The following is a 12,400-nucleotide window of genomic DNA, read 5'->3' on the forward strand; positions in this document are numbered from 1 at the left end:
GTGCAGGGTGCTTCTGTTTAAGTATTAGGCTACTTTCACACTCTCGTTTTGGCTTTCCATTTGTGAGATCCATTCAGGGATCTCACAAGCGGTCCAAAACGGATTAGTTTTGCCCTAATGCATTCTGAATAGAAAAGAATCCGCTCAGAATGCATCAGTTTGCCTCCGTTCAGTCTCCATTCCGCTCTGGAGGCCGACACCAAAACACTGCCTGCAGCGTTTTGCTGTCCGCTTGACGAAACTGAGCTTAACGGATCCGTCCTGGCACACAATGTAAGTCAATGGGGATGGATCAGTTTTCTCTGACACAATCTGGCACAATAGAAAACGGATCCGACTCCCATTGACTTTCAATGGAGTTCATGATGGATCCGTCTTGGCTATGTTACAGCTAATACAAGCGGATCCGTTCATAACGGATGGATGTGGTTGTATTATTGTAATGATGACGGATCCGCCCAAAACGCGAGTGTGCGGTGGTATTGCCTGAAGTGTATGGCAGCATTATGTGGGGTCGTGGTGTGAATAATGAGTTCTACAGATTGTCCCTATACATGCTGAGAACAGAACTTTGTACAGGGACAATGTGAAAAGTCTACATGCTAATACATAATTAAGTAAACGTATCCTGCACCTTTTATTTCTGCTGATTTTAGGATGTGAAGATGATGCAGCCTGAGACATTAATTTTTCTATGTACCATAATCTTTCTGTAATGTACAGATAAATTCTTATTATGTAACTTCAGTTAAGGTTATCTGCATGGTTTTAGACATACAATCTATATATTTTTTCTCCTTAATAACAGGCCCTTGAGATCTGTCAGCAGAGAAACTTTGTGGGAGAGACAGTATTTCTGTTAAGTAAGTAAATTACTGTCTTGTGTTTAAAGGCCTGTTCACATTGGGTTTTTCAGCTTCTGTTTGACATATAAATCATGAGATGCACCTCACATATACCTCTGACGGATGTCTGCAACATTTGCCACTATATAGGCCAGTAATTCCCAACCTTTTTGCAACAGGAGATCCTTTGGAAGATGTTTCCACTCCAGGAGAACCCTTAAAGTTGTTTTGGGCCCTTTGGGGGACTAATTTTAAAAGTTGTGCACCGCAGCAGCCAATGACTGGCCTCAGCAGTTACGTTGGGACAGTAATTTCCTGCAGCAACACATGTGATCTTGGCCAGAAGTGAGCCACCATACTGGAGTGTTGTGGAGCAGGTTAATATAATTCTTTCATTAGGTACCACACATACAGAGCCAAAAGCATTCTAGATTCCTTATTCAGTTCTTTAATTTGTCCCAGATATATTTAGTGTTTTTAAAGTATCTTTGAGCAGGCTGAAATTATTGTGCCTTCCCTAAATGTCAAAGTGACAGGTCTTATAGTTGCTACAGTATGTTCAGTGCTCAGGAACCCTGTTTGGGAAACACTGGTAAAGGCATATAGTGAGATATGTCACCCAGAAGCTCCCATTAGGGTATACCATCATATACCAGCCCCACTGAGGCTTTGTTGAGTAGTTGGAACCTTATGGCTATGCTTGGGGTATACTCTATGCCAGGAGCTTTTCCTAGTGTATACACCAAGTGTAGGGTCATAATGTGTTGTGACTAGACTCTAGTCGCTTTTGAGGTATAGATTGTAATGTAATGAAGCAAAATTTTAATACACATAGATATGAGAAAATGTTTCTCCTAAAGCTGTTTAATGAACACATTTCAGTATCCCCTAGCCTTCACAATTACAGAATGCTCACATCTTGCTCTATGGGGTTTGAGACCCTGGTCCTCCTGTTGTCTACATTTGTTTCTAAATTTCCACTCTCCTCCACTTCCTAATATTTAAATTTATGAAAAGGTTAACCCAACCTGTACATATACCGTAGTAGATGCAGTGGAAATGAGCTGCTTACAGCAGGTGGTCTCTAGGTGGTGTCTCTACCAACATATATATTTCACTTTAAACTCCAGTCGCTTTATTGCCTTTTTAGGCAGATTGGTCTTTATTTTCTAACCATTTTAGTCATCACATTTTAGAATTATTGAGTTTATATTGTGTGAAAAAATGTAATTTTCAAGTTCAGATACATAAAAAAAACTGTAAAATTAAATTAAATGGGTTGTCCGACCATAAGAAGTTATCCCCTATCCACAGGATAGGTATCTGACCAGTGGGGGTGCGAACAGTCAGATCACCACGGCTCAGATACTTATCTCCTAAAGGGATGAGCTCTTATGAAGGAAAAGGCCCTAGAAGTCTATTATGACTGGTAGATCTCTAAAGGGTTTATATGTGAAATAAAGATGATTCTAGGAAAGTGCTGGGGAAAGTGTTGGGGGATGAAAATGAGAGCAGAGAAGAAGAAAAAAAAATAAAGTATTGAATGTCTTCTGTGCAATGGATAGTATTATTGGTGGATTTAAATTCTTTTTCGGCATATTGCTGCTTCTAGATTGTTTTCCTACTGCAGCTAAAGTTTAAATGTGTTACAAACCTATGTATTCTATGTGTTTGACAGGTCGCATGGGTAACAGTCGAAGGGCACTGCAGATGATCATGGAGGAACTTAGAGATGTAGATAAAGCCATTGAGTTTGCAAAGGAGCAGGATGATGCAGAGCTGTGGGAGGACCTTATTCTGTACTCCATTGACAAACCACGTAAGACAAGAGCATTGCTTTCTACACTGCGCAACATTCAAGGGCATTTCTCTTCCTGGCCATAGTCTAAGTCTGGCGAAAACTGAATATCTTATCTGGAGTGTATCCAGATTTTCAGATGCAACTGTGAAGTACTGCATTGTCAGCATTTTGTAGAATTGAGTGAAGAATAGAGGAGATTCCTTCAGGGTGGTTTGTGCTTCATTCTGCCAATTTTCAAGCATCAGCTTCACTTCTAGGTGACAATGATGAGCACAGTTATAATTAATTAATTTTGAAGTATCTGACGATTATATTGAGATTTAAAATTGTGTGTGTGTGTGGATTTTCCCCAATTCCTTAAGACTGCTAAAAAGTAATACACAAATAAACAAGGGGTACAAATATCCGAATACTGGAGCATTTTTAATACTTTAGCTCCCCATTAGTGATGAGTGGCAGGGGCAATATTCAAATTCGCAATATTTTGCAAATATTTGGGCGAATATACGCCATATATTCGAGAATTTGCGAATTCGTGATCTCCAGGCATTATTTTCTTGATTGCCAAAATTTGCATAAAATTCACATAACTTTCCGCGTAAAAAATTTGCATGCACTGGTATTTAGAATTCTCGAAGTGCCAATATTCGCGCTTAAAATTCGCAATTAGAATATTCGTGATCAACGCTACTCCCCATCAATGCATTAAATGGGTTGCCCAGGTATTTATTTTGATGACCTGTCCTCAGGATAGGTCATCATTATCTGATCAGTGGGGGTCTGACTCCCAGCACCCCCACCAATCAGCTGTTTGAAGATTCTGCAGCACTCAGTGAAGGCCCCAACCTCTTTCTAGGCTAGTGATGTCACATTCATCAGTCACATGCTCTAGGAACTGCTCAGTCCCATTCCAATATCCAGTGGAAGGTGCTGTGCTTGTTAACTGGCAAGGAGGTGCAGTGGTCAATTCAAGCAGCAGATCAGCAGAGGTGTCCGGTGTTGGACCTCCACCATTCAGGTATTGATGACCTATCATGAGGATAGGTCATCAATATTAAACACCCAGAACCATTTTAAATACAACACACATTTAACCACTTCACATCCGCCCATAGGATACAAACGTCCTATGGGTGGATGTTTATCTCTGAATGGATGTTCATCTCTGAATGGATGTTCTGGAACGTCCATTCAGAGATGGCTGCTGCTCGCTAATCGTGCAGCTGCTGAGCGGGGGGCCCACTGTCAGTGACAGTAGGCCACCCCAGAGAGAAGGCAGGGACAGTTCCCAAGTGTCCCTGCCTTCTAGATCACTGTATACATGTGACCGCCGGGTCCGGGAGTGTGCAGGAACTGTCAGATCTTTCACAGACCACGATCAGCCCTGCACTGAGGCTGTACAGTGTTGTGTTCTTCTGTGCAGCACATATGTACCCAAAAAAAAAAAAAAATATGGCATTCAGAAATGGAGACACAAAAACATAATTTGTTCTTCAAAAATGCTTTATTACATAAAACTGAAACAAAGAAAATAGACATATTTGATATAATTGCATCCGTAACAACCTGCTCTACAAAAATAGCACATGATCTTCCCAGATGAATATTGTAAAAAATAAAAAAGTGCCAAAACAGCCATTTTTGGGTTACCTTGCCTCACAAAAAACGTAATATAGAGCAATTAAAAATCATATGTACCCCAAAATAGTACCAATAAAACTGGCCCCTTATCCTCTAGTTTCCAAAATGGGGTCACTTTTTGGGAGTTTCTACTGTAAGGGTGCATCAGGGGGGCTTCAAATGGGACATGGCATCTAAAAACCAGTTCAGCAAAATCTGCCTTCCAAAAACCATACGATGCTCCTTTTCTTTTGCGCCCTGCCGTGTGCTTTTACATCAGTTTATGACAACACGTGGGGTGTTTATGTTTTGTTTGTCTGTTAACCCTCGATGTGGTAAAGAAATAAATGGATTAAAATGGAAAATCTGCCCAAAAAAATTTGAAATGTCATCTCCATTTTCCTTTAATTCTTGTGGAACATCTAAAGGGTTAACAAAGTTTGTAAAATCAGTTTTGAGTAACTTGAGGGGTTTAGTTTCTACAATGGGGTCATTTATACGGGGTTTCCACTATGTAAGCCCCACAAAGTGACTTCAGACCTGAACTGGCCCTTAAAAAGTTGGTATTTGAAATTTTCTTAAACATTTTAAGAATTGCTTCTAAAATTCTAAGACTTCTAACGTCCTAAAAAAATAAAATGAAATTTACAAAATGAGGCCCACATAAAGTAGACATATGGGGAATGTTAAGTAATACATATTTTATGAGGTATCCCTTTCTGTTTTAAAACCGGAGAAATAGAAATTTTGAAAATTGCTAATTTTTCTAAATTTGGGGTACATTTTGGATTATTTTATAAAAAAAAAGGTTAAATATATCGACTCAAATTTACCACTGTAATAAGGTACAATGTGTCATAAGAAAACAATCTCAGAATGGCTTGGATAAGTAAAAGCATTCCAAAGTTATTACCATACAATGACACGTGTCAGATTTGCAAAATAAGGCCTAGTCAGGAAGGGGCAAATGGCCCAGATGTGAAGTGGTTAATAATTCTTTGCAGTTTTTGCTGATAATATAATGTACAGTTAGGTCCATATATATTTGGACAGAGACAACATTTTTCTAATTTTTGTTCTGTACATTGCCATAATGGATTCAGATGCAGTTGAAGTTCAGACTTTCAGCTTTAATTCAGTGGGTTAAACAAAATGAATATGCACAAAGAAAAGTCCAGCTCACCCAATTATTCCACCACCTGCGTGCACGGAAAAGGCCGGCAAGCCCGTATATTCTTGATATGAAAGCACAATGAAATTCCAGCACTCACGATTTTGGTACCAAAATCGTGAGTGCTGGAATTTCATTGTGCTTTCATATCAAGGTTAAACAAAATGTTTGCATAAAAATGTGAGGAACTAAAGCATTTTTTTTAAATCAATCCCTTCATTTCAGGGGCTCAAAAGTAATTGGACAAATTAAATAATTGTAAATAAAATGTTAATTTCTAATTTTTGGTTGAAAGCCCTTTGTTGGCAATGACTGCCTGAAGTCTTGAACTCATGGACATCACCAGACGCTGTGTTTCCTCCTTTTTAATGCTTCGCCAGGCCTTTACTGCCGCGGTTTTCAGTTGCTGTTTGTTTGTAGGCCTTTCTGTCTGAAGTTTAGTCTTTATCAAGTAAAATGCTAAACTTCTGTCTTTATCAAGTGACTGACTTGGTCATTCAAGAATATCCCACTTCTTTTCTTTAATAAACTCCTGGGTTGCTTTGGCTTCATGTTTTGGGTCATTGTCCATCTCTATTATGAAACCCGACCAATCAGTTTGCCCTGGATTTGAGCACACAGTATGTCTCTGAAATCCCCAGAATTCATCTGGTTGCTTCTGTCCTGTGTCACATCATCAATAAACACTAGGGACCCAGTGCCACTGGCATTCATGCATGCCCAAGCCATCACACTGCCTCCACCGTGTTTTACAGATGATGTGGTATGCTTTGGATCATGAGCTGCACCATGCTTTCGCCATACTGTTTTCTTTCCATCATTCTGGTAGAGGTTGATCTTGGTTTCATCTGTCCAAAGAATGTTCTTCCAGAAGTGTTCTGGTTTTTTAATATGTTTTTTAGCAAAGTCCAATCTAGCCGCCTTATTCTTGAGGCTTATGAGTGGCTTGCACTGTGCAGTGAAGCCTCTGTATTTACTTTCATGCAGTCTTCTCTTTATGGTACATGTAGATATTGATAGGCCTATATCCTGGAAAGTGTTGTTCACGTGGTTGGCTGTTGTGAAGGGGTTTCTCTTCACCATGGTAATTATTATGCAATCATCCACCACTGTTGTCTTCCGTGGGAGCCCAGGTATTTTTTAATTGTTGAGGTCACCAGTGCTTTCTTTCTTTCTCAGGATGTACCAAACTATATATTTTGCCACTCCTAATAGTGGAGCAATTTCTCAGAAGTTTTTTTTCTGTTTTCCCAGATGAAGTATAGCTTGTTTCACCTGCATGGAGAGTTCCTTGACCACATGTTTACTTCTCAGCAAAATCTCCAAAATGCAATCACCACACCTCAAATCAACCCCAGGCCTTTAATGTGCTTAATTGAGAATGAAATAATAAAGGAATTGCCCACACCTGCCGATGAAACAGGCTTTGAGTCAATTGTCCAATTACTTTTGGTCCCTTTAAAAACAGGGTTCAACATGTAAAGGAGCTGAAACTCCTAAACCCTCAAATGAAAGCTAAAATCCTGGACTTTGTGTCCTTGTCCATCATATAACTATAACTTGAATATGTTTTAGTAAACAGGTAATAAAAACTAAATGTGTGTCAGTGTCCAAATATATATGGACCTAACTGTATATGGGGCCTCCTTACAGTTACCCAATAATAGATTATAGGGTAGGGGGCGATGTCAAAATATTTATACTGCTCTGAAAAAACAGTTCAATTTAATTATGTAAAAACAAGCTAGAATCTAAAATAGAGGAGATCCCGACTTATTTCCACAAATAAAAAAAAAGAGCTAACGAGCAGTGATGGCCAGTTCGCATTGTTCGCCCGTGAACACATGCGGGCTGCCATCTTTTCTCACAAGTCCGGCGAGGCACAGGTAAGTCCTTACCTGTGCGTGACCGGTCTGAAATCAAATGCGGTTACCGGGAGCAGGCAGTTCCGAGAACAGCCCGATGAAGGCTCCCTGTGGCTGTTCTCGGAACTGCCTGCTCCCGGAGACCACATTTGATTTCAGACTGGTCGCGCACAGGCACAGGTAAGGACTTACCTGTGCCTCGCCGGACTTGTGAGAAAAGATGGCACCCAGCTTGTGTTCGAGGGTGAACAATGCGAACTGGCCATCACTGCTAATAAGAGCTCTTTATCTGTGCTAAGTTGAAGACAAAAGGAAGACAGTTGTGTACAAAATATAAATATAAAAAAATATATATATTTATTAATAATATTTTGGTGCAATAAAAAATAAAATAAGACAATATCAAAATTGGTGACAATAAAAAATAGCGATCATTGATATGCAATCCAGAATGCAAGATAACCTATAGGATATAAATATAATTAATAATTAAAATGGTATCTTAGTAATAACAGACACAAAAGAAAACTCAAGATTGACACTTGATTTCTCACAGTGAACAGATTTTCCTGATACAAAGTAAAGTTAGGCTTTCACCATGTTATATAATATACAGTATATCAATTCAGTTAGACCATCTGACTAGAACTAGAATCAGTTCTCTGTCTTTGTGGCTTTCCTGGATCGATCTGGTGTTTTTTTTCCTTCCTGGCTCCTGATAACTTTTATCCCCCACTCGGAAGGTGGGCTTGGTTTGGTCTTTCACATGACTAATGAGATCATAGTGCATCAATTTGCCACTGCTCTCTCACCCACCACCACCAGGGGACACTAGTGTTTTAGGTCACAGTTTGTGTAATCATAATCAAATCTTCTATTTTCTTTTAATCTGACAAAAAGATAACATTTGACGTAATTCTAGGACCAAGTTATAAATATAGATAAGGACAACATTTTTTTTTCTCCCTTTTTTTTTTCCTTCTCTTTCTTTTTCTTTTTTTTCACATTCAATAGCACTTTATTAATTGTCCAACAATAACCATTGCAAAAAACATGTAATTATTAACACATATCAACATATTTTCCTTTAGCCCCCCCCCCCCCTAAAAAAAAAAAAAAAAAACTCCCACCCTCCTCCGTCCTGAGACCGAGGAGTAGTGGTGATGGGTTAAGAGCGGGGAGGCTCTATGAGTTCCAGTGTCCATTTTTTCTCAGTATTTCTCTGCTTATGCAAAATATATTCATATCTCTTAGTAGTATTCACCAGATTTAACCATGTATTCATAGTGGGACTGTTTCGTGCAAACCAAGAGCGTGCTATCAAAAGTCGTGCCAAAAACATGATCTTAAATAAAAGATTTTTTTTATGTTGCTGACAGCTCACCTTGGCCAGCTCACCCAGTACCCAACATTCAGCAGAGAAAGGGATCCGCACCTTCAGTTTTCCCTCAATATATTTATAAATAGTCCCCCAATAGTGTTTCAGCTCTGCGCAGGACCAAAACATGTGCAGATAGTCCGCTTCAGGGACATCGCACCTGGGACAGTTAGAGTCTTTCCTAATCCCACAGCTATTAAGCCAGAGAGGTGTAACATAAAGTCTATGTAGAATATTAAACTGAACCACCACGTGATTATAATTATGTGAGACCAATTTAAATTCAAAGTTACCTTCTGCTGGTCATCCAAATGGATCATTGGACACTCATTTTGCCAAGTCCTCTGGCCAGCAGAAGAAACACCTCCAAATTGAAATAAAAGTATATTTTTATAAAGGAGAGAAATCTTCATCTTCTGATCCAAATTCCCTATCCACTCATTAAATTGTGTAAAGGTATCTATTTGAAACCTATTTTTTTCCTTTATACTCAAAAGTGCCTTTCTTAACTGTAGATACTGAAACCATAATAATTTCTGTGCTTTTTCTCTCTGTGATAATTCTTCAAATGAAATAATATCTCCATTACTTACTACCCGTGTCAAATATAAAATATTACTTTTTTGCGAGTATTGTTCCTTAGCTAGTTCATATAAAGTTTGTAAATGCTGATTATACCATAAAGGAGTGCATCCTAGTGAGCCTTTCACTCCACACCATAGTCTAATAGCCTGCCATGACTTCACAAAAAGCTTCCTGGCTAATCTAAATTCCCCCAAAGTGGGCTATCTTTCCATTCACGGAGAAACCAAAACTGTGCAGCTAAGGCTACTTTCACACGAGCGTTCTGCTGTCCGCTCGTGAGCTCCGTTTGAAGGAGCTCACGAGCGGAGCAGAACACTTCCGTCCAGCCCTGATGCAGTCTGAATGGATGCGGATCCGCTCAGACTGCATCAGTCTGGCGGCGTTCAGCCTCCGCTCCGCTCGCCTCCGCACGGACAGGCGGACAGCTGAACGCTGCTTGCAGCGTTCAGCTGTCCGCCTGGCCGTGCGGAGGCGTGCGGATCCGTCCAGACTTACACTGTAAGTCAATGGGAACGGATCCGTTTGAAGATGACACCATATGGCTCAATCTTCAAGCGGATCCGTCCCCCATTGACTTTACATTGAAAGTCTGAACGGATCCGCTCAGGCTACTTTCGCACTTAGAAATTTTTCTAAGTTATTAATGCAGACGGATCCGTACTGAACGGAGCCTCCGTCTGCATTAATATGATCGGATCCGTTCAGAACGGATCCGATCAAGCGCTAGTGTGAAAGTAGCCTAAGAAATATCCCTTAAAACAAGGGAGGTTAACTCCTCCACTCTCCAGGGGCTTATACCAATGCTCTAACTTAAGTCTTACCCGTTTCCTCCCCCAAAGAAGATCATTAATAATCCTTCACAATATGGACTCATTTCTGTCCATTAGTTCTGATTGCGACCAAGGCCAAGCATGGTTTAGGAGAGAAGTATCTGGCAGCATTTTTTTTATTGAATAATCATAATCAGGCACCATTTACATTTAAACACCAATCTAAAATGTACCCCTGTTAGGGCAAAACCCCTACTTCTATGACCTGCTGGGGTCCAAATCAGGTAAAAAAAAAGTGAATACTCGGAAGAGATAAACCATACAGACTCGCCAAGAGATACACCATATCAGAATGATCTCTCATCTTTATTGGGCGGATACAAAATATTTATACCCTTTTTCTAGAACTCAAGCCAAACACAGATATTGTTATTTTACGTTAGCATCGCGTGATCAATAATAATAATAATTTCTTCTTTCTTGTTTTATATTTGCTAGTCGAGCACATTTGAGTACAAAAAACCTTATCTTATCCTTCAGTTATTCATCCTTGAAAAGTATCTAGTACCAGTTACACTCCCAGAACATCAGGCACACTGAGAACTAGTAAGCAATTAACTTTGTCTCAAATACACACGGCTCACCAATTCTCAATTCTAACCTAAAATAAACCAGAAAGTAAAATGGAACCCAGGATACAAAATGAAGGTGCAATCCCTCACAACCCCCATATACAGTATCAGTCATAGGGACCCCATTCTGGTGTATCAAATTTGTCTGCTGCAGATTTAAAGACATGCTGCAATTTTTATAGCTCCAAACAGCCTATTTTTACCACAGTGTTAACCCTTTGTAATGCACAAAAGCAGGTTTTGCTGCATATTTAGAGCAGATTACCGCTTCTACAGTATATTACGTTGTAGCAATCAGTGAGGGTGGAACCATTGCGTGAACCAACCTTTGGGTTAAATCTAAGGATGTTATCCTTGCAGTCCCCAATTATTCACCTTTTACCCCTATAAAGGAATCTGGATTTCACTGCAGGGAAGTCACCAGGAGTAGTCCTGGTGTGGTTGACAGCTGACGCACAGAAGGGCAAAGCCATAGTCAATAACGGGTCGAAGTCAGGGCAGTGTGAAGCACAGAGGGGCAAAGCCATAGTCTATAACGGGTCGACGTTAGGGCAGGCGGCACAGGGTCAGTATATTAATCAGGCATGGGTTTGGTCAGGTGGCAGAGGGTTAGAATCCAGGAATCAGGTAGAAGTCTGTAGATGCTCAAACAAGCGGATTACAGCACCTTTGCAGGATTTAGAAAGCTAGTAAACCTGTTGCTTGGACAGAGGGTTATGCCTTGCAATATTGCAGAATGAGGTGAGGTTCAATGAAGAATAACGCCAATAGACACACTGGCGCCCGGGCCCGCTGCCAGAGCACTGGAACTGTGACAGACACAGGGTGAGTGGAGGAGCACCCGTGTCCACCTGAAGTAGCAAGGCAGTGCAAGGCAATAGGCAATTCTTGTTTTCCCAGCTACAGTTAAAATCTGTATTATAAATGAAAGTGTGTGGGAGTTGTCTGTGTAATGTATGTTGGAGAGATTCATAGTCTCAGTCCATTCTTGTTATTTAGCGGTGGTGCAGCTGAGATTATTATTGCTCTCATAATTTAAGGAAGTGACAAGCCTCAGATGCAGCTCCGAATATTGTTTTCCTAGATATGTTTACTTCCAGAATACAGTCATATTGGTGAAGCTGCTTGCATCTCCAATATATAACAATTGGCAGATAAGGCAATATAGCGTTGTTTCTTTCCAGCGTTGTTCATCCAGACACAGCGCCAAGAAATGACATGTCCTTTCCTGGCACAGTCTCAGCTATGAACTGCCATGAGGTGCAGTGCGGCCTGCCATTGAAATAATGGTAGGCAGATTCAGTGCGTCTGTCAACAATTTTTTGCCTCAAAATGTTTGCCAAATTCCACCAGCATAAAACCCCATGTGAAGGGGCTCCCTCTCTCACCCATTCCTCTCCTCCCGCAATGCAAATGTGGGGTGCCAGGGGGGTTGCCTTAGCAGCCAGGGGTCTAACAATAGCCCCTAGGCCTCCTCCTCGGCCATATAGTCTCTGTGTCAGTTTTTACAGTAACTGACATAATACACTGCAATACAGAAGTGGTCGTGTATTTTATTAGTTCTCAAAGGATCGCATATTCAAAAAAAATGTTAAAAATAAAAAAAGTTGAGTAATAAAAAGTAAAAAATTGCCTTTTGTGCATGCAAATACACCTGTTTACCTAAAAGAAAATGTAAACTATATATAATTGTCATGGAACCATGAACCAGACGTACAACAAGAGATAAGTGG

The 12,400-nt window shown here is 40.2% G+C and overlaps 1 protein-coding gene across 1 annotated transcript in view; it reads left to right on the top strand.

Moving 5' to 3' along the window:
* The window catches only part of VPS41 (VPS41 subunit of HOPS complex), a 234,039-nt gene that overhangs the window by 208,623 nt on the left and 13,016 nt on the right, over window positions 1-12,400 (top strand). Inside the window, exons 23-24 of the mRNA XM_044293996.1 lie at window positions 809-863; window positions 2,524-2,664. Of these exons, the coding sequence (XP_044149931.1) occupies window positions 809-863; window positions 2,524-2,664 (196 nt within the window). The remainder of the gene's footprint in view (window positions 1-808; window positions 864-2,523; window positions 2,665-12,400) is intronic.

Source organism: Bufo gargarizans, chromosome 5 (assembly GCF_014858855.1).
Source record: "Bufo gargarizans isolate SCDJY-AF-19 chromosome 5, ASM1485885v1, whole genome shotgun sequence".
Lineage (NCBI taxonomy): Eukaryota > Metazoa > Chordata > Amphibia > Anura > Bufonidae > Bufo > Bufo gargarizans.